We start from the raw sequence: 18,606 nt of genomic DNA, 5'->3' as shown, positions 1-18,606 counted from the left end.
CCAGGGAGACAAAATCTCTACAAGAGTGCCTCAGAGACCCTATCAAGAAAGCTACATACATGTGTGTAGCAAAACAAATCCTGTTTTTTGTTTTTACTAAAATAGGAGTGTCTTTATTCGTTTTACTACTTACAAAAATAACATTTAAAAAGATAACTGGGACTTCCCTGGCGGTTCAGTGGTTAGGACTCCACGCTTTCACTGCCTAGGGCACGGGTTCCATCTCTGGTTGGGGAAGGAAGATCCAGCAAGCTACACAGCACGGCCAAAAAAAAAAATAAAAAGATAACTAACCCCAAAATGCTGGTTGTCGGCTGCAGACATCTTGGCACTTGGTACTACATGAACCACCCCAGCTCTGCATGGGGGTATGGGCACAAAAAGGGGAATTAGGTGGGCTGGGCCGCCCATGCACCTTTACCTGTCCTTCCTGGCTCGTCTGAGCTTACTTCCTTGTCCTCTCTCTGTCCTTATCAGAGACCCACCTGAAGGCTTTTCACCTGCCTGCCTGGTGGGGAGAGACTTCCTCTGCTCCCATAGGCAGGATAGCATGTTTTGGGGAACTAAAGTTCGCTGGAGCTACACTGAGAATGTTCTAACACTCCTGACAAAGAGGTTCCATTTGGCCCCCTGCTCAAAGCAACCACAAAGATGAAAAGCATGACATTTCAGATCTATACAAATCACCATCTATTTATGCCCCATCTCATTCCAAAAAGAAACTTAGCTCTGAAAATCGTATCATGTGATATGTGCCAGATTATTTTTGCACAAACACCTTTTATTTATTGTACAAATATTTTTGCAAAGGTACTGAAGATTTTTATTTTATTTATTTATTTATTTGTGGTGCACGGGCTTAGTTGCTCCGTGGCATGTGGGATCTTCCCGGACCAGAGCTCGAACCACCCGTGTCCCCTGCATTGGCAGGTGGATTCTTAACCACTGCACCACCAGGGAAGTCCCAGAAGATTTTTAATATAATGATACATTCTTCCACCACCCCAACAAAGCAAAAGTTTTCTCTTTTTCTACCTTCCAAACGTGCCATCATAGTTTCAATTCTGTTTTCTGCTTCATAACTATTTGCCATGTCACTACATACATGGACTTTGTAATTATAATTTTTCCTGGAATGTAATATTGCATCAACTAGATTTTGTCACCCTGGTAACAGCAGTAAAAGTCTTCTGGGAAACTCTTCATCCACCACCCCACTCCATGTGGTTCCGGTGCAACCATCAGTCACAGCAACCTCCTCCTGCCCCCCGGAACCAGATTCAGCCAATCACAGGATCCCATTCCTCTGGCCACAGAGACTGGCCCAGGAATGAGCAAATCACCCATGCCAGGATGTCCTGCCCTTGGTCTCGGGGAAAGGGCATCTTTCTCTTTCTTCCAAGGTCACAAAGCAGGAATAATATAAGTCTGGAGCAATCTGGGTCTTGGCCTCCCTTTCCCCACAATGGAGGAAACTAGTCAATAGTGAGAGAAAATGAGCCCCACACCGGAGGGAAGCAGAACCAAGAGATGGAGGGGGCCTGACATCATTTAAGCCCCTTGGACTGCTCGGTTTCCGGGGCCACTGAATTCCCTTTTGTGCTTAAGCTAGTTTGAGCTGAGCTTCTGTCACTTACTGTTGAAAGAATCTTAAACGCTATAATTCATTCTCGAGTGCAGGGCATTTGGGCAGCTTCCAGTTTTTGGCATTACAATTAATGCTGCAGTAAACATCTTTGTGAAAAACAAAATACTTTCAATTTAAAAATGATTAAGGGGAGTTCACTAGTTGGCCTAGTGGTTAGGATTCCGGGCTTGCACTGCCGTGGCCTGGGTTCAATCCCTGGTTGGGGAACTGAGATCCTGCAAGCTGTGAGGTGCAGCCAAAAAATAAATAAACATCTTAAAAAATAAAAATGATTAACAAAGTAGCCCCAGAAGCTTCAAGGTGGTTGGTCTTGATTTTGCCCAAAGATTCTTTGCTGGAAGGTTGGAGGAGTCCTTAGGTCTTTCTATCTCACCCCTTTACCTCCACATCAGGTGGCTTCGACCCTCCTTCAGTCCTCCTTACGTCACTCACCTGGTTGTTAGGAAAATCAGGTAAAGTTTGGCCAGGCCAAGAGGCAAGGCATGGGTGACCATCTGGGGAGACCACAGAAGTGGAGAAGCAGTGAAGAGGAGAGTAGGCCCATCTGGAGAACTGTGAGAGGGTAGCTTAGCTGATATGAAAAGAGGGGTATGAGGCTGGAGGAACATGTAGAGGCCACCCCACAGGCAACCGGACAGGGCAGTAGAGGCACTGAGGTTTCTGAGCAGGCGGAGGAGTGGATGGCAGGAGTTTTAACCAGTTCCCCACCCATTCCCCCTCTTCTGGTACCAGCACCCAGTTTTCTTTTGGGAACCCGCCCTTCCATCATTCTAGGTCCACATGGCCCATTCTGGGGGGAATGTATGGCCCAGAAGCAGCCAGTCCGCGCATTTCCTCTTCCCTAGCTACCGAGATTGGTTCAGGGGTAAGCATGTGACCCAAGCAGGGACAAAGCTTAATTCATGCAAAAAAAATCCCTTCCAATGGGAGAGGAGCTCATGATGAAAGAAGTGCTGAGTCCCACTGGCCTCTGATAGGGCCAGGACATTGAACTCCAACAGAATCCTTCATGGAGTACAAAACACCTAGGCCCTCTTTTCTGTCTAGAAAGCTATTAGGGGTAGGTAGCCTGCCTGTGGTGTGGGATAAATCAGGAAGCGGGCAGTGAGGAAACGCTGGCCTGCTCTGGGAATCCATGCAGGTTCTAATCTGTGCGAGGATAGAGGATGCTGTCCAACTGCCACCAGGTGGAGGATGAGCACATCAGGTATGGGGCCTGGCAGCCAATATGAAGCTATGGGTGTCTAGGCCACCCCAGGTAGAGGTGCAGAAGAGGCACAGCTCCGTGCCTTCCAGGCCTCTGCATCGTTCACTCTCCCCTCTCTGTGGTTTCACCCCTTCTCTCAGACCTGGGGCCATCTTTGTGCTTCCCCTCCACTCCTCTCACACGTGTCTCAGGACATTCATACCCAGGGGGAAAAAAATGATAACAGCCTATGATAATCAACACAGCATGGTATTGGTGAAAAAACAGACACATAGATCAATGGAAATGGGCCAACACAAATATAGTCAACCGATATTTTTAAAAAATTGAGGTATAGTTGATTTACCATATTATATTAGTTTTGGGTGTACAACATAGTGATTCAAAATTTTTATAGATTATATTCCGTTTATAGTTATGATAAAATATTGGCTCTATTCCCTGAGTCAACTGATTTTTGACAAAGGAGCAAAAGCAATTCAATGGAGAAAGGATAGTCACAACACTGAGAGGCCCGCGTACCGCAAAAAAAAGAAAAAAAAGACAGACCTTACGTCATTCACACTCAAAAAAGATCATGGACCTAAATGTAAAATACAAAACTATGAAATTTCTAAATGCCTGTCGATGCAGGGGACACGGGTTTGTGCCCCGGTCTGGGAAGATCCCACATCTCGCAGAGCGGCTGGGCCCGTGAGCCATGGCCGCTGAGCCTGCACGTCCAGGCTCTCTGTGCTCCACAGCGGAAGAGGCCACAACACTGAGAGGCCCGTGTACCGCAAAAAAAAGAAAAAAAAGACAGACCTTACATCATTCACACTCAAAAAAGATCATGGACCTAAAAGTAAAATACAAAACTATGAAATTTCTAAAAGAAAGTATAGGAGATAATCTAGGTGACCTTGGGTTTGGCAATAAGTTTTTAGATACAACACCAAAAACATGATCCATGAAAGAAAAAAAAATTGATGTTAGACTTTATTATAATTTAAAACTTCTGCTCTGTAAAAGACACTATTAAGAGAACGAAAAGACATAGACTGGGAGTAAATATTTGCAAAACACTTATCTGATAAAGGACTCTTATCCAAAATACACAAATAACTCAAACTCAACAACAAACAACCCAGTTAAAAGAAAAAACAGGGAAAAGGACTTCCCTGGTGGTGCAGTGGTTAAGAATCCGCCTGCCAATGCAGGGGACACGGGTTCAACCCCTGGCCCGGGAAGATCCCACATGCCACGGAGCAACTAGGCCCGTGAGCCACAACTACTGAGCCTGTGCTCTAGAGCCCAAGAGCCATAACTACTGAGCCCACATGCCACAGCTACTGGATCCCGCACGCCTAGTGCCCGTGCTCCTAAAAAAAAAAAAGTTGTCTATCTGTAGGACATCTGGATATTAAAAATGAAAGACTTCAGCAGTGGTTCTAAAACTTTAGCACATATCAGAATAACCTAGACGGTTTGTTAAGCCCCTGTCAGGCCCCCGCCTTCAGTGCAGGAGGTCTAGGATGGGCCTAGAGAATCTGCATTTCTAGTAAGTCCGCAGGTGCTGCTGCTGTTGCTCCAGGGACTGCACTTGGAGAATCACTGGTATAAACTCAAAGATTAAAACAATGATGAACTCTCATCCTATAAGCAGATAGGGTAGGGGGTCCCGGAGAAAGAGAACCTCGCATGGCTTTCTTGACGTAAGAGAAGCCATTTTAGGTCTAAGCCATTTTGTGATCTCAGCCTGGCCACAATGCTTGCCCTAGAGCAGGTCTCAGTAATTAATGATCTTAGGGGAACAAAAGAATGCAGGAACAAAGGCAAAGCATTCAAGAAGCAACAATTCAGCGATAAAACAGTCCTAGGTCCTCCTCAAGGGATATGCATAACAATCTGATCTTTTCAGTTGTTCTACCGGAACCAAGGTCCCCCATGCAGGTGGAGGATGGTAAGTAACTAGGGCCTAAAACCGCAGACTGGTGGGAACTTAATGATGTTAACCTTCTTCAGATGCTTTAGACTTCAATCAACTAAAGCTTGGACTCCAGCAACCTTCGCCCCTATTCTATGTTGATTCCTCTTCTGCTCAAGCCCCTTCCCGAATAAGCATACACCACCCAAACCCATTCACCAATATGCATGTATCCTTAGCTTAAAATGTCTCCAATTTTGCTGTTCGGGAGACACTGCTTTGGGAAAGATCCCCTGTGTTCTCCTTACTTATAAATCCTTCCTCCTCCCGCTCTTTGGCTTGGTTGAGTCTTTTGACTCGACACTCACCAAGAGATGAATTCAGTTTTCTGAGTGTCAATCCCAGCCAGCAGGTGGAGGCATTTGGGAAGCATTCCTTGGAAATTTTCAGGGGACCCTTTCAGAGCCTCTCCTGAGAAGCCCCGTTATCTGCTCCACCCCTCGTGCCTAGCCCAGAGGCTCAATGATTTAGCAGTACACTGGGGGAGATAAGACCCAGACTCAGCCCCTCAGCCCCGGGCGGGGGTGGGGGGGCATCCAAGAACTCCCAGAGTACTGGAGGACTCAGAGTAAACAACTGCTAACCAAATGAGAAACAAGGGTAAATGCCTGAGGAGCAAAGCAGGATGGAAGTGGCTAAAAAGCTTCAAGGATCAGGAGATGAAGTTCAAGATGAAGAGTGATTTGGAGGTCACCAAAATAAGGGTGCAAGGACTTTCACCGGCAGTGGGAACAGGATACACACGGGCACAGGGCGACTGATAATTGAGCATCTAGAGAAAATGCAACACTTTCACTCAGGTTTGTGCAATAAATAATTATCATCCCCATTTTACAAAGGAGGCTCTGAGATGCTTGCCCAAGGCTACCCAGCCGGTAAGCAGGAAGACCCAAACTGGAACTCCAAAGGCCTCTGAGTCTATGGTGGCTGCCTCACACACAGCTGTGCCCCCTTGCCTCCTCCTCCCGCCCCAGAAGACATCCCCTATCCTCCTGCCACCTTTCTCCAAGCCTTCCCCCCTCAACCCCTTCCCAGCTAGCTTCCCTAGTCTCTTTTCTCAGAAGTTCCTGCGTAATTAACCATTACCAGGCTCAGGAACTAGGACAGGAAGGAGTCCAGAGTCTCAGGACCTCTCTCACCACTTGCTGGCCCTGTGTAACCTAAGCCCAGGGATCAAAATCCCGCCTTACTTAGCCTGTCTGGCCTTCTCCCTGGGTTGCTGTGAGGATCAAAAGAACGTAGGGATGTGACTATGTTCCCTCGCCACCCTTCGGGACCCCTTCCTCCGCGCCCGCAGCCACCACACCCCCGCGCTGGAACCTACAAATATTTTACCAAGCCTAAGGAGATCTGTCCCGTCCAGTAGGTGTGTCCCACCTGCCTCGCGGGAGGAGCCGCAGTTTCCGGGCTCTCCTGGCGCCTGAACCGAGAGGGAGTGGACCTACAGTTTGGCAACCGCACCCGGCGATGACCCGGGATACAAGGCGAAGGAGGGGAGCCCTCCGCCCGCAAGAGCAGCAGCCCAAAACATGCAGGTGAGGGACTGCTGCCTCCGTACTCGGCCTCTGCGCCCGTCCAGTAACCCAGGGTCCAACCTCTCCTCCCCGCCAGTGATAAAACCTCTGCTCCCCGGGGACCCTTCCCAGCACTCCGAGTCCGCAGCCCAGGCACTGGTACCGGGGTGGGGAGAGTTAATTCCAATCGCCTCTCTGGGGATTCCGGAGGCCGTGTCGCCGAGAGCACCTCACATTGGCCGCAGAGCCGGCTCGGCGCTGATTGGCTGAGGCTCTCGGCTACGGCTCCCCGTTGGGCGTCGCTCTCCAGTGATTGGAGTGTGGCGGCCCGGCCTCCGCAGGCTCCCTGGGGTGAAGCTGCTGCGGGCTCCGGCAGCTGCCTGAGGGCGCTCATACCCGGCCGGAGCCTCGACTTCCTTCCCCGATCCAGACCTCGTTGCTGTCCGGGGACGCCACTGGATCTTCTCCTGGATCCTTTCCCTCCTTAACCTGCAGATTTTCTTTTTCCTTCCTCCCTGGCTCCGGTCTCCCAGCTCCGCGTTTCCCTCACCTACTCCCGGCCCCCATAGCCGGCCATCCTCAGCATCCCACCTTACGCCCTCCTGGCTTCTGCCCCTCCTTGACCTCAAATCCCTTGATTAACAAGTCCCCGTCATAACCCTCTCGCCAGACTCTCCTAAACTCATACTTCTTCTCTCTTTGCCATCTCCTGACTCCCAAATTCCAGCTAATCCTTGACCTCTTGACATTTGACCCTGACACTCTTGACTCCAGACTTCTGCATTTCTACCTCCTGCAGCCTGGACTGCTGGAACTGAGGCTTTCCCCTGATTTTCTGACTCCGTTTCTGAAGCTCATTTTAACTTTCTTACCCCTGGGCCAGTTCCTGCTACTGCTGTCCCACCATGGACTTCTTGATGAGCGGCCTGGCAGCCTGTGGGGCCTGTTTGTTCACCAATCCCCTGGAGGTGGTGAAGACCAGAATGCAGCTGCAGGGAGAACTGCAGGCCCCCGGGACCTACCGACGACACTACCGAAACGTCTTCCATGCCTTCATCACCATCGGCAAGGTGGACGGCCTGGCAGCCCTGCAGAAGGGCCTGGCCCCTGCCCTCTTATACCAGTTCCTGATGAACGGCATCCGGCTGGGCACCTACGGGCTGGCTGAAGCTGGGGGGTACCTGCACACAGCTGAAGGCACCCTGAGCCCTGTCCGCAGCGCAGCAGCTGGGGCCCTGGCTGGGGTCATGGGAGCCTACTTGGGGAGCCCCATCTACATGGTGAGAAGAACGGTCTTGCTTGGGGCCTTCAGGGCAGACTTTTGGTGTAGGGTGGGTGCCTGGGCCTTCACAACCTGATACTGAGGTTGGAAATGGATTTGTGTAGGGGAGGGTGAGGAATTTGATTAACATACATCGACGGGTGTGGGGATCAGGGGAAGTCCTGGGCGTTACAGAATTACTATCCCACAGTCTGCCCCTTTGAGTTAATCTGGTATCGGTGAAGGGTCAGGAACCTGAGCCCAGAAAGGGGAAGCGACTAGCTCAAGGTCACCACAGCTGCTTGTTGCTAGGACTTGGCCCTGCTTAGCGCTCTTTCTAGAACGTTGGGAGGCAATGAGTTCTGTAGAAGGAGAGGCAGTCTGGTCTCACTCCCAGGGTATGAGATTCGGGGACAGTGACTTCTCCAAAGTCAGCTGGACACGTGCCCCCCACAGGGCTTGGGGGCCAGAGAGCAAGTTTTGCCGATGACCCCTCACAACCTGCCCCAGAGTCTGATGGGGAGCCTGGTCATGATGGTGGCTGAAGATCCTGTCTGCCGGTGTGGGAGTAGGAGCTGGCATGAGAGGCTGAACACCAGGTCTTGCCTAACATGAACAGTCTTAGGAATTGTTGCCATTCTCCAACCTCTCCATCCCCGCCCCTTCCCCCAAGGGAAGAAGGATGTAGAGGGGGTGGGGTGTCTTGCAGTGCTAGGAGAGCCATCCCCCGGGACTGGAGCCAAGGGACACAGTCTCATGACCAATTTATTAGGTGGGAACGACAATAATTATCAGATTAGAAGGATATTCATTGCCGAACACCCAGAGGAAGTGTGAAGGGGTCAGGCATTTGGCTGTCTGAGGTGGGGGGCTGGCCGCTGGGCCACAGGCTGTGATACTCTCTCGTCTCCAGGTGAAGACACACCTACAGGCACAGGCAGCCACAGAAATTGCTGTGGGGCACCAGTATAACCATCAGGTGAGGGTTTTCCAACCCGCTGGCGTCCCTGCCCATTCTCTTCCATTTTCCCCAGGTTTCTGCCTGCACCCAACAGCCGCAACCCAGCCACGGCTCTGCCCAGCCCATCAGTTCGGCCCTACTCTGCCCCTGGAGTCCACCCAGACCCTCTTATCCCCATGTTCCCTGTTCCTCTAGCTTCTGCACCTATTCCTCTTGCCCCATTCTCCTGACCTGCTAATGTCCTCACGTGCATATACCCTGCCCTGTTCTGGGGTGGCGAGGGAGGGAAGGTGGGTTGGCAGACAAGTGAGGGCCACATTCATGCTCAAAGCCCACATGGCACTGGTTGTCTAGACATCAGGTGCCTTTTTTGGACCCATCCTTGGCACTGTTAGGGGGTGGCAGCCCCTGATGCCTGGGTGACTGAACCCCGCCCCCATGGTTTTTTCTCTGCCCTCCCCCTCCCCCAACCAGGGCATGTTTCAGGCGCTAATCAAGATTGGCCAGAAATATGGTCTGGTGGGGTTGTGGCGTGGGGCCCTGGGTGGCCTGCCCCGAGTTATCGTCGGTTCCGCCACCCAGCTGTGCACCTTCTCGTCCACCAAGGACCTCCTGACCCAGCGGGAGGTACTGCCTGGGAAGGGGGTGGGGCCACCCTGGGAATGTGGGCAGGGGGAGGGCAAGCTGAAGTGGGCTCAGCTTGAAGAGGGACAGTGCCAACATTCAATGTGAGGGAGCGGCAGGAGGGCTTGGGGGGATCACTGTCTCTTTACAACCTTCCCACAGTTCTCTTGTCACTTCCTCCCAGGTGTACCTGAGTCCTCAGGGCCTTCCACTCTTCCTCCCTCAGAGTGTTATCACCGGTGGGGTGGAAGCTCCCTGGGTTACCAGCTCTCCACTGTACCCGCAGCACAGGGCCTGGGCTTTCCGAGGGGTTGAATGATTGGCTGACTGACAGAGCTCTTCCTCCCTCCCCCCCTTAGATATTTCCACCCCAGAGCTGGAAGGTGGCTCTGGTGGCCGCCATGGTGAGTGGCATTGCGGTGGTCCTGGCCATGACACCCTTTGACGTGGTCAGCACAAGGCTCTACAACCAGCCCACAGATGCTCAGGGCAAGGTAAGGGAGTGCTCTGGGGTACAGGACAGCAGGGAAAGCCAGGGGGTGAGGGAAGCAGATCGTGGGTGCAGGTAGGAAGCCTAAAATGCAGCCTGCTGCGGTGAGGCCCCTGGCGGGCTCTGACAAACTCTGCTCTTCCTCTTCAACCTTTCAGGGCCTCATGTACCGGGGCTTGCTGGATGCTCTGCTGCAGACAGCTCGGATAGAGGGCATCTGGGGCATGTACAAGGGCATAGGTGCCTCCTACTTCCGCCTCGGCCCCCACACCATCCTCTCCCTCTTCTTCTGGGACCAGCTGCGCACACTCTACTACGTGTATACCAAATAACAACAGCCACTCTTCCAACACTCCACCAAGTCGGCACTCCTTGGACTCTTCTGACTCCATTGTTATGACCTGGTGACTTCTGACCAGATGATCTTTCATCCATCAGAGGGGGACCACCAACCCCACTCCCCATCTGTTTTCTCAGGGTTGAATCACTACAAGGCATCGTTTCCCTCCCTTCCTTGGGTGTTGCTTTAAACCTTCCCTACCCGTACCCCTGTGAATTTCATACCCCTCTCTCAGGGCTGAACCAGTCACTGCAAAGTGTATTTCCTCCCTTCCTCCACTGCCGGCCTTGGGTCCCTTCTGATCCCATGCACAATTTTAAACTCCACCGTCCAAGACCAAAGGGAATTGGGGGGACCCAGGTGTTCTGTTGGATTCAAAGGCGCAGAGATTATATTGGTTATAAAGCAAGTTTATTTCTGCAGAGAGGAGGTGTCTTATGTTTATGCCCTGGGAAGGAATTAAGGGAATATATCTAACCCTTTGATCCCCTTGCAGAACAGAGGCCCCAAGTCTTCAGAAGCAGCATGCAGCATCTCAGCGTCCTTACTGGGGACCAAAGATGTTGGGATCGTGAAGGGTCAGACTGGTCACCAACTGTTCAAAGTCACCCAGGCTCCAGGGCGGAAGCGACAGATTTTCAGGGCCAAGAGATGACCTATTCTCAGGGCTTGGGGTGAGGAACAGATAGAGAGAGAACATCATCTGGGCCTTGGGCTTGTAAATTCCCATTTCCTGTTTCCCAGAGGACCTGGTTATCTGTGACCCCAAACCCGTGGCCCACTCCCACTTCCTTGGAGGACCCCACCAGCCAGTCTCCCTACTCTGCCCCTCCAAGCCAGTTCTCCTGGGGACCCAGTCATGAGCGAGGTGCCCTTTCCGTTCTCCTTACGGGGGTTGATTGAAGGTGAGCAGGAAATCAGTCTGGTACTGGGGCAGCCGCAGCAAGGCCTGGTACAGTGTCACATACTTTGCTACCTAAAGTGATCAGAGTCAGGATGCTTACCTGATTCCCTAGAGCCACCCCCTTCACCCCTCGAAGACGTCTCACACTCCCCTGGCCCTCACCTGCTGGTTTTCTTTAGCTACCTGCTGCTTGCCAGAGAGGATCCAGGCTTCTTGACAGCAGCCCCTCAGGGCCAGGTTCTCCAAAAGGAGGGGCTGCACAGCCTCCACTTGCACAACCCTAGCCTCCTGCACCCCGCCAACGTCCTCAAAATGGTACCTGGAGTTGGGGGAGCAGGGTCAGGGAGGGGCATTTCTCACTGCCCCTTACAAGCACCTCATCCTAAACTTCGCTCATTTCTGGTGACGTGGTGTTACCCTTGGAGTTCTCATTGTCCAGATTAACCGTCCCGCCACAGGCCCCGCCCACTCTTTCGGTTCTGGTCCTCCCATTGGCCAGCCGCGGGCCCGCCTCCCTCACCGCGCTGCCTCTTCGCCCTGCACGTGGGCCTGCAGCTCCAGAAGTTCCACGATCAGGCTCTGGTCTGTTACGCGATGACAGAAAACTTCTTGATTGTCCGGGACCGGTCGAAGGTCGCTGAAGAGAGGCGAGGCAGGCCCTGGTTGACCCCAGCTACTTCCCGCAACCCACCTGGTCAGCCTCCTTTGGTGCCCGGGCCTTCTTACCTTACGTCGATGGCCCCCGGAGGGAGAGTGGCGGAGAAGGCGCCCCCGAACAGTGGGTAGTCTCGCGTGGGCTCCATGGGCCTGAGACTAGGTTATAGGCATTAAAGATTTAAAAGAAACCCACATGGGGCCACTTGGCATCACCTCCGTTTCGCAGCAGCCCCGGCCCCCTTCAGGTCTTCCTCGGCTCCTGACCCTTTAGAATTTGGTCCCGCCCCGCGATCACGCTGGCCAATTGGCGCCCGCGCCTTGGGGGGGCGGTGCCCCAGCGGAGCTCCTCCCGGAAGTCAAGCTCTTAGAAGGGCGCGCGGCGGGACTGAGGGGTCCGCCAGGAGCTGAGACTTCGGTTTAGGTTTTGTGACACTCTCGTGGTCACTAGACCGCGCCCGCCGGTCTCCTCCTTCTAAAGGGGTCGCACTTTATAAGAGTGTTGCCTGAGACCCACCTTAGGGGCCGTTGCTCGTCCAAGGGACCGATGTCTTGTGGGGTCTCCTGAGTTGGTGGGGGTAGTTTCAGGGTCTCCCGTATCACTCTCTCCCGGGCCTCTTGACAGGGAGTGAGCTGCCAGCCAGTTAGCTAATTCCCGGATGCATGGAATTAGGGGAACAGTGGGGCAAGGTGTCCGGGGCCGGGTTAGGATTCAGGCCTCACGCCTTCCTGAAAGCAAGATCCAAACCGGTGATTATACATCTAATCCCCCTCAAATCTTCACCTTGGGAACTGAGGTGAGGCGAGGGGATGGAGGGGTGGGGAGGGAGGCGTTGCCCACCCCTTACACACACGCCTGGACGAAAGCACAGAATAAACTTTTTCTTTTATAGATTTTTAGAGTGTTCTTCAAGTTTCAGCTCAAGTGTATCCTCACAGCTAATTGCGCCATTCATCTTTGATCCCCAGCACCTGGCAGAGCGTTTAGAGCATAACAGACCCATGATGTACTGTTGAGTGACTGAATAAACCCAACAGGGTGAATTTTGGAACCCAGGGGACCACCCGTACCCTCAGGGGTTCTAGATGTCATCTACTTCACAGCCAAAAACTGAGCAAGAGGATTTTCACCCTGAGGCCATCCTGTTACTGACCAGGGTTCTTGGCCTCCTTAATTAATAGAAATTGATCAGAGGCCAGACAAGAAATTCAGGCAAGGCTTTATTGGGGCCCCTGCTGCAGTAGGGGGAAGTGAGAGCAAACAACAGTTTCCCTTGCTTGCTGGCTCCCTGAGGGTGTTCTTTATGTGGGTGAGGGTAGGGGTGTGTCCAGGGGTCAGGCCGGAGGAAGGCTTTGGTGGTTTTCCCACCCCATAGGTGGTGTGTGCAGGAGGCACGCGCAGTACCCTGCTTTGGCTCCGGGCTCTTCAAGAGTGGCAGTTGGGTTTTTTGGTCTCTTTGTATCTTTTATCCAGGATTTGCCCCGACTGCGCATGCGTGCAGTTATTTTTAGTCCCATACAATTTCTTTGTATTTTGTTGCTGGAGGAGAGGTGTGTCCAGGTGCAAGCACTGCAGCAAAAGGTCCCATGTTGCAGCCTGTATCACTAGAGCTGGCTATTTCTGAATGGGAAAAGAATACGGGACAAAGCATGGGCTCAGAAGGCTTGCGGAACAGGAACAGTGAGAAAAGAATTTTGTATGAGATCAGGATTTTCTAAGGTTGAATTGACTTTAATTAGGGAAATAGACTTTATGAAGATCAAGCTGATGCAAGACTGGATTTGGTTTCTGTCTCTCATAAGAGAACAAAGTTGTCCTGGAATGCTGCTTTTGATAACAGATCGTGTGAGTTCCTGTGCCTTTAAATGATCTATATTTACTTTTGACTTTTTTTCCCTACCTTGGCTCAAGGCATCAATATTGTTTGACAGCAACCTATCATCCTGTCCAACCGGGTGTTTTAAAACCTTTTAAAATTTTTGACAGACTTGCCAAATACATCATGGCTATTCTAACCCACTGTTGTACCCTGGATGAAAAGGAGCGTATACTGAGGAAGTCCGGGGAACACGCAGATGGCCTGCTGGCCACCAATCCACACCACCAGATTTTTCAGGTAGATGGGGATGCAATCCCAGAACATGATCCACACTGGGACTATGAATACCGTGTAGGCCAGGCTAGGATGAGACATTCTATTACTCATTTATCAGAAGGAATGAAAAGGTGTATGGTGAAGCCTGTAAATTATGATAAGGTCTGAGAGGTTACACAGGAAAAAGATGAAAACCTGGCAGTCTTCCTGAGCCGGTTGACAGAAGCATTCAGGAAGGACACCAATACAGATCCTGAGTCTGCAGAAGGGAGGACACTGTCGGCCATGCATTTTATCACCCAGGCTACTCCTGATATCTGGAGAAAATTACAAAAGCTTGAGGTTGGGCCCCAAATCCCATTGTCAACCCTGGCAGAGGAGGCCTTCAAGGTCAAGAACAACCGAGACTTAACGGAGGAGGGCCAATAGGATGAGAGGCTAATAAAGAAAACGCAGCTTTCAGCTGCTCGGATCCACCCACCACCTCGAGGGGACACTGGAGGGCCGAGAAGGCGGGACAGACCACCAAGAAACCACCTGGGCCCAAACCAGTGTGCCTTTTGTCTGAAGGAGGGGCACTGGAAAGGGGAATGCCCTGAGCGCCCTCCTGTGGGATGCCCGAGGGGCAAACCCGACTGGCCCCAGTTCCTTGTGAATCTCTCAGATGAGAAATTCCCACACACTGACTGACAGCCTGGATCGATCGCCTGCCCAGCTCCAGATCCAACTCGATCCATCCTCGTTTCTCCAATGGAGCCTCGGGTCACCCTCCATGTGGCAGGTAGGAGAACTGAATTTCTTGTAGACACTGGAGATGCCTGCTCTGTTCTGACTTGGCCAGCCGGCCCCTTCTCCAGCCATGATTGTACTGTGACACAAGTTGATGGACAGCTAAAGGTAAGGCGATTTACGTCTCCCCTTGCCTGCGGAATCGGGTCTGTTATTATTACTCATTTTTGTACATGCCAGAATGCCCTGTCCCTCTCCTCAGGAGAGATTTGCTAAATACGTTAGAAGCTAGTGTATTCTTAGGACAGGGTGAAGTCCAAGGAGGTAAAGAATTCAAACAGAGAGTGCATCTATTAGTAGCCCCAGATGACCCACCTGTTGGGCATCAAAATATTCCCCAAGACATCCCTCAAGAAATTAAAGAACAAGTAGATCCTGCAGTTTGGGATACCTCGGTGCCAGGAAGGGCAAAATGTGTTCCCCAAATACAAATAAGGTTAAGGCCTAGGGAAAAATACCCCTGGAAGAGATAATATCCTTTAAAGCCTGAGGCCCTGAGGGGAATCCAACCTAAAACACAAACTCATTAGGCCAAACCCATACATACACCCTCCTCACCCAGGTGTCAGGGAGCGCCCAGTATTTCTCTGTTATGGACCTCAAATATGCATTTTTCTGTATTCCCCTACACCCAGACTCTCAATACCTTTTTGCCTTTGTTTTTTTTTTGTTTTTTTTTTTTGCGTTACGTGGGCCTCTCACTGTGTGGCCTCTCCCGTTGTGGACCACAGGCTCTGGATGCGCAGGCTCAGCGGCCATGGCTCACGGGCCTAGCCGCTCTGCGGCATGTGGGATCCTCCTGGACTGGGGCACGAACCCATGTCCCCTGCATCGGCAGGCGGACTCTCAACCACTGCGCCACCAGGGAAGCCCCCCTTTTTGCCTTTGAATGGAGGGACCCTGACCCCCTGGAAGTTACCCAATATACGTGGATGGTGCGTCCGCAGGGTTTTCGGGACAGCCCGCATCTTTTTGGAAATGCGTTGCAAGGGAACTGGAGGAACTGAGCTTTGAGAAGGGAACTCTGTTACAATATGTTGATGAGTTATTGATAAGTAGTGAGGCCAAAGAAGATTCAGATCAAAATACTGTTAGGGTCCTAAATTTTCTGGCGAAAAGGGGATATAAAGTCTCTCCAACCAAGGCTCAGATCTCATAGCAAGGGGTTCAATGTTTAGGATTTGTTTTGACCCCAGGGGCATGAGTCCTGGCCATAGATCGAAAAATAGCAATTAGTACATTACCGTCTCCAACCACAAAGAGGCAACTCGGAGGCTTTCTCCGGATGGCTGGGTTCCGACGTATCTGGATTCCAAATTATGGCCTTGTAGCAAAACCTCTATATGACGCTCTAAAGGGAGGAGAAAGGGAATGCCTTCAATGGAATAAGGACCGCCAGCAGGCCTTTGAGACTCTAAAGCCTGAGTTTATCAGAGTACCAGCACGGGGGCTTCCACGTTTGGACAAGCCCTTCACCCTATACGTTCACGACAGGTCAGGGAGAGCACCAGGAGTCCTGACCCAAAAGCTGGGACCAGATCAGAGACCAGTGGCTTTCTTTTCAAAACAACTGGACTCAGTGGGCCTGGGATGGCCACGCTGCCTGCGGGCAGTAGCAGCTGCAGCCCTGTTGGCTAATGAGGCTTCCAAGCTTACCCTGGAACAACACTTGGATGTGTTGACCCCTCATCAGGTACAGTCTGTGCTGGAGGTCAAAGGACATCATTGGTTGACTAGAGGAGGGTTAACAAGATATCTGTCCCTCCTAATGGACACCCCCAACATTACCTTAAAGGTGTGCCAAACCCTGAACCCAGCAACTCTGCTTCCAGCAGTGGAGAGTGGAGACTTACTGCACCAGTGTATAGAGATCAGAGAACAAACTTACTTACTCCAGCAGGCCTGATCTTCTAGATGAGCCTCTTGACAGCCCTAAGGTCGAATGGTTTACTGATGGGAGCAGTTTTCTAGAAATAGGAGACCGAAAGGCAGGGTATGCCACAGTTAGTCTAGATGAAGTCATAGAAGCCAAGGCCCTGCCACTCCCTGCTTTTGCTCCAGGCTCCTCAAAAGTGGCAGTTGGGTTTTTTGGTCTCTTTGTATCTTTAGTCCAGAATTTACCCCAACTGTGCATGCACACATAGTTATTTTTAGTCCCATACCATTTCTTTGTATTTGGTTGCTGGAGGAGAGGTGTGCCCAGGTGCAAGCATTGCAGCACTGCAGCAAAAGGTCCCAGGTCCCAGCCTGTCTACCCACTGGGTTCCAAGTGCCGATCATACCTCTGGACCGTAATCATTTTGTGACCCTGGGGCCAAGGGGCACATATTCTTTGGTCCCTCACCTTACCAGGCCTTAAGCAAAAGGCTGGAGATATAAAGGCTATTAGGACAGAGCCCCTGCCTCACCAGGAGTATACAAAGAACAGTAGAGGACACTCTGAGTCTTAAAGGTTGACTCAGAATTCACCAGGGCAACCTAGGGGTATTCTAGCCAAGGGGAACATCGGGAGCAAAGACTGGGAAATGAGAGGGCCCTGTTTTGGGGAGTGTAAGTATATCAGTTTGGCGAGGGTGCCCTGGGGAATGGATGGTAGGGAGCTGTGAGGCTGGAGGGTTGGCCACGGTCAGGCTGTGCTGAGAAGCGTGGACCCCTCACTTCTGACAGCCAGCATCAGACTTCTCTCGGAGCTTCATTTCCTCAACTCTAAAACATTGTTAGGAGTAAAGGAAGTACGGATGTAGTTGAATTGAATCTGTTTCGGGGCAAAGAGAGTGGACTAAGTTTGATCCATGAGCAATTAGAAAGAAGAGGGGTGTGTTATAGACCCCCAAGGGAGAGAAGGCGCCTGGACGTGGGGAACCAAGGGAGCCAGGTCACAGGGGTCAACCCCATGCTGCAATCCCTCACCTAGGGGGTGATGTACCTCTCTATCCCTCCCTCCCCATTTCTGCTGGCTTGCATTCTGCTCCCACCTGGCCCCCTCTGGCAATACTGGCTCTGGCTGCTTGGTGAGCAAACAGGTAGGGAACCCTTGGAAAGGGACCTGCAAGGACATAGAAATTAACAGGGCCCTGGCACCGGGCACAAGTGGTGGGGGCCTATTCGTGGGCCAGGAGGAGGTTGGACTAGATTAGGGACACTGAAGAGAATCCCCCCAGCTTCCTCGTTTTGGGTCTCTGGCACATTAGGCGTCATGCTCTGCTGTGAGCCTCTTGTGCATCTCGCGATGCCTGGCCCTCCACCGCTCTGGAGCTCTTGGGGCACAGGTTAGGTGGGCTCTTCCAGATAGTAGGAAGCAGACCTCCAGGAAGTGACAGAGGTGCAGGGCGGGACCTCCTCTGGGAGAGTGGGATGGAAGGAAACCCTAACTTGGCAAGTTCCTGCTCTTGACTCCACTTTCGTCTCCCTCACCTTTCACCTTTTTCTCCGTGTCTGTCACTTCTTCTGGCCTTCCCAACCGCTGACTCCCCCTGCGTGTTCAAGTTCAAACTTCCCAAGAGACAGGATCAAATTGGGTCAGTTAGTCACCATCCAATCTGAAAGCGCCTATTTGGCCAGCTCTCCTGCCTGTGCACTTGCCAGACACGGATGAGATCCCTTCCTTGTCCAGCTGGCTGTGGCTAGGATGACCAGTGTCATGGGAGAGATCTCAGAAGGCTGAGATGGCCTGAAGCTACGTTTCTCAAGAGGGTGTGAGGGTGTGTCCAGCTCTCAACTCACTGGTTTGAAGTAGGCCTGCAACTGATTGATTCTGTACCCCTGGGACTTTGCCCTCTTCCAATGCCCTGCATGCAGTTGATGCACTTTTTTTGCTTTGGGGACAGTTTTCTCAGAGCCCCCACCTCCCTCACCCCATCACCTTTGAGGGCACCAAGGGGTGAAGTGATGGACTTGGACCAGAGAGGTAACTCAGTGCACAAAGTCAAGCATCCCTTTGGGAAGAGTAAGGACAATATATATTTCTACCAAGCAGGGTTTTTAGCTTTTTTGCTTCCATACACCCGCTTGGCAGTATGGTGAAGCCCATGGACCGCCCCCCTACTCAGAATAATGTTCTTAAATTCATAAGATAAAATATATAGGGGACTTCCCTGGCGGTCCAGTAGTTAAGACTCCACGCTTCCACTGCAGGGGGTGTGGGTTCAATCC

The 18,606-nt window shown here is 51.8% G+C and overlaps 2 protein-coding genes across 3 annotated transcripts; one reads left to right on the top strand and one right to left on the bottom strand.

The window, feature by feature from the left end:
• The first annotated feature begins 6,150 nt into the window (after nucleotides 1-6,150).
• On the top strand, nucleotides 6,151-10,435 carry SLC25A35 (solute carrier family 25 member 35). The gene is made up of 6 exons (XM_024748457.1): nucleotides 6,151-6,356; nucleotides 7,219-7,615; nucleotides 8,510-8,575; nucleotides 9,032-9,184; nucleotides 9,541-9,675; nucleotides 9,830-10,435. The coding sequence occupies exons 1-6, from the start codon at nucleotides 6,289-6,291 to the stop codon at nucleotides 10,001-10,003; spliced, it is 993 nt and encodes a 330-aa protein (XP_024604225.1). The 5' UTR covers nucleotides 6,151-6,288; the 3' UTR covers nucleotides 10,004-10,435.
• RANGRF (RAN guanine nucleotide release factor) lies at nucleotides 10,406-11,828 on the bottom strand. Of its 2 annotated transcripts, none has more exons than XM_024748458.1 (5): nucleotides 11,642-11,828; nucleotides 11,436-11,552; nucleotides 11,078-11,234; nucleotides 10,902-10,987; nucleotides 10,406-10,679 (listed from the first exon to the last, which is right to left on the bottom strand). In XM_024748458.1, the coding sequence occupies exons 1-5, from the start codon at nucleotides 11,716-11,718 to the stop codon at nucleotides 10,556-10,558; spliced, it is 561 nt and encodes a 186-aa protein (XP_024604226.1). In that variant the 5' UTR covers nucleotides 11,719-11,828; the 3' UTR covers nucleotides 10,406-10,555. The 2 variants fall into 2 exon arrangements, with proteins under 2 accessions (XP_024604226.1, XP_024604227.1); XM_024748459.1 differs by having other exon boundaries at nucleotides 10,422-10,679; nucleotides 11,099-11,234.
• Nucleotides 11,829-18,606: the final 6,778 nt, after the last annotated feature.

This window comes from Neophocaena asiaeorientalis, unplaced genomic scaffold, assembly GCF_003031525.2.
Source record: "Neophocaena asiaeorientalis asiaeorientalis breed wild unplaced genomic scaffold, Neophocaena_asiaeorientalis_V1.1 scaffold543, whole genome shotgun sequence".
In the NCBI taxonomy this organism is placed as follows: Eukaryota; Metazoa; Chordata; class Mammalia; order Artiodactyla; family Phocoenidae; genus Neophocaena; species Neophocaena asiaeorientalis.
Note: the sequence above shows the minus strand (reverse complement) of the source record. Positions and strands in the feature narration are given on the sequence as shown.

Coding starts and splice junctions, on each gene's coding strand:
- SLC25A35 (XM_024748457.1), top strand. CDS start 6,289: ATGACCCGGGATACAAGGCGAAGGAGGGGAGCCCTCCGCCCGCAAGAG. Junction 6,357..7,218: donor CAGCAGCCCAAAACATGCAG/GTGAGGGACTGC, acceptor CCCCTGGGCCAG/TTCCTGCTACTGCTGTCCCA. Junction 8,576..9,031: donor GGCACCAGTATAACCATCAG/GTGAGGGTTTTC, acceptor TCCCCCAACCAG/GGCATGTTTCAGGCGCTAAT.
- RANGRF (XM_024748458.1), bottom strand. CDS start 11,718: ATGGAGCCCACGCGAGACTACCCACTGTTCGGGGGCGCCTTCTCCGCC. Junction 11,553..11,641: donor CCGGGGGCCATCGACGTAAG/GTAAGAAGGCCC, acceptor GCCTCTCTTCAG/CGACCTTCGACCGGTCCCGG. Junction 10,680..10,901: donor CTCACCTTCAATCAACCCCC/GTAAGGAGAACG, acceptor CCTCACCCCAAG/CCCTGAGAATAGGTCATCTC.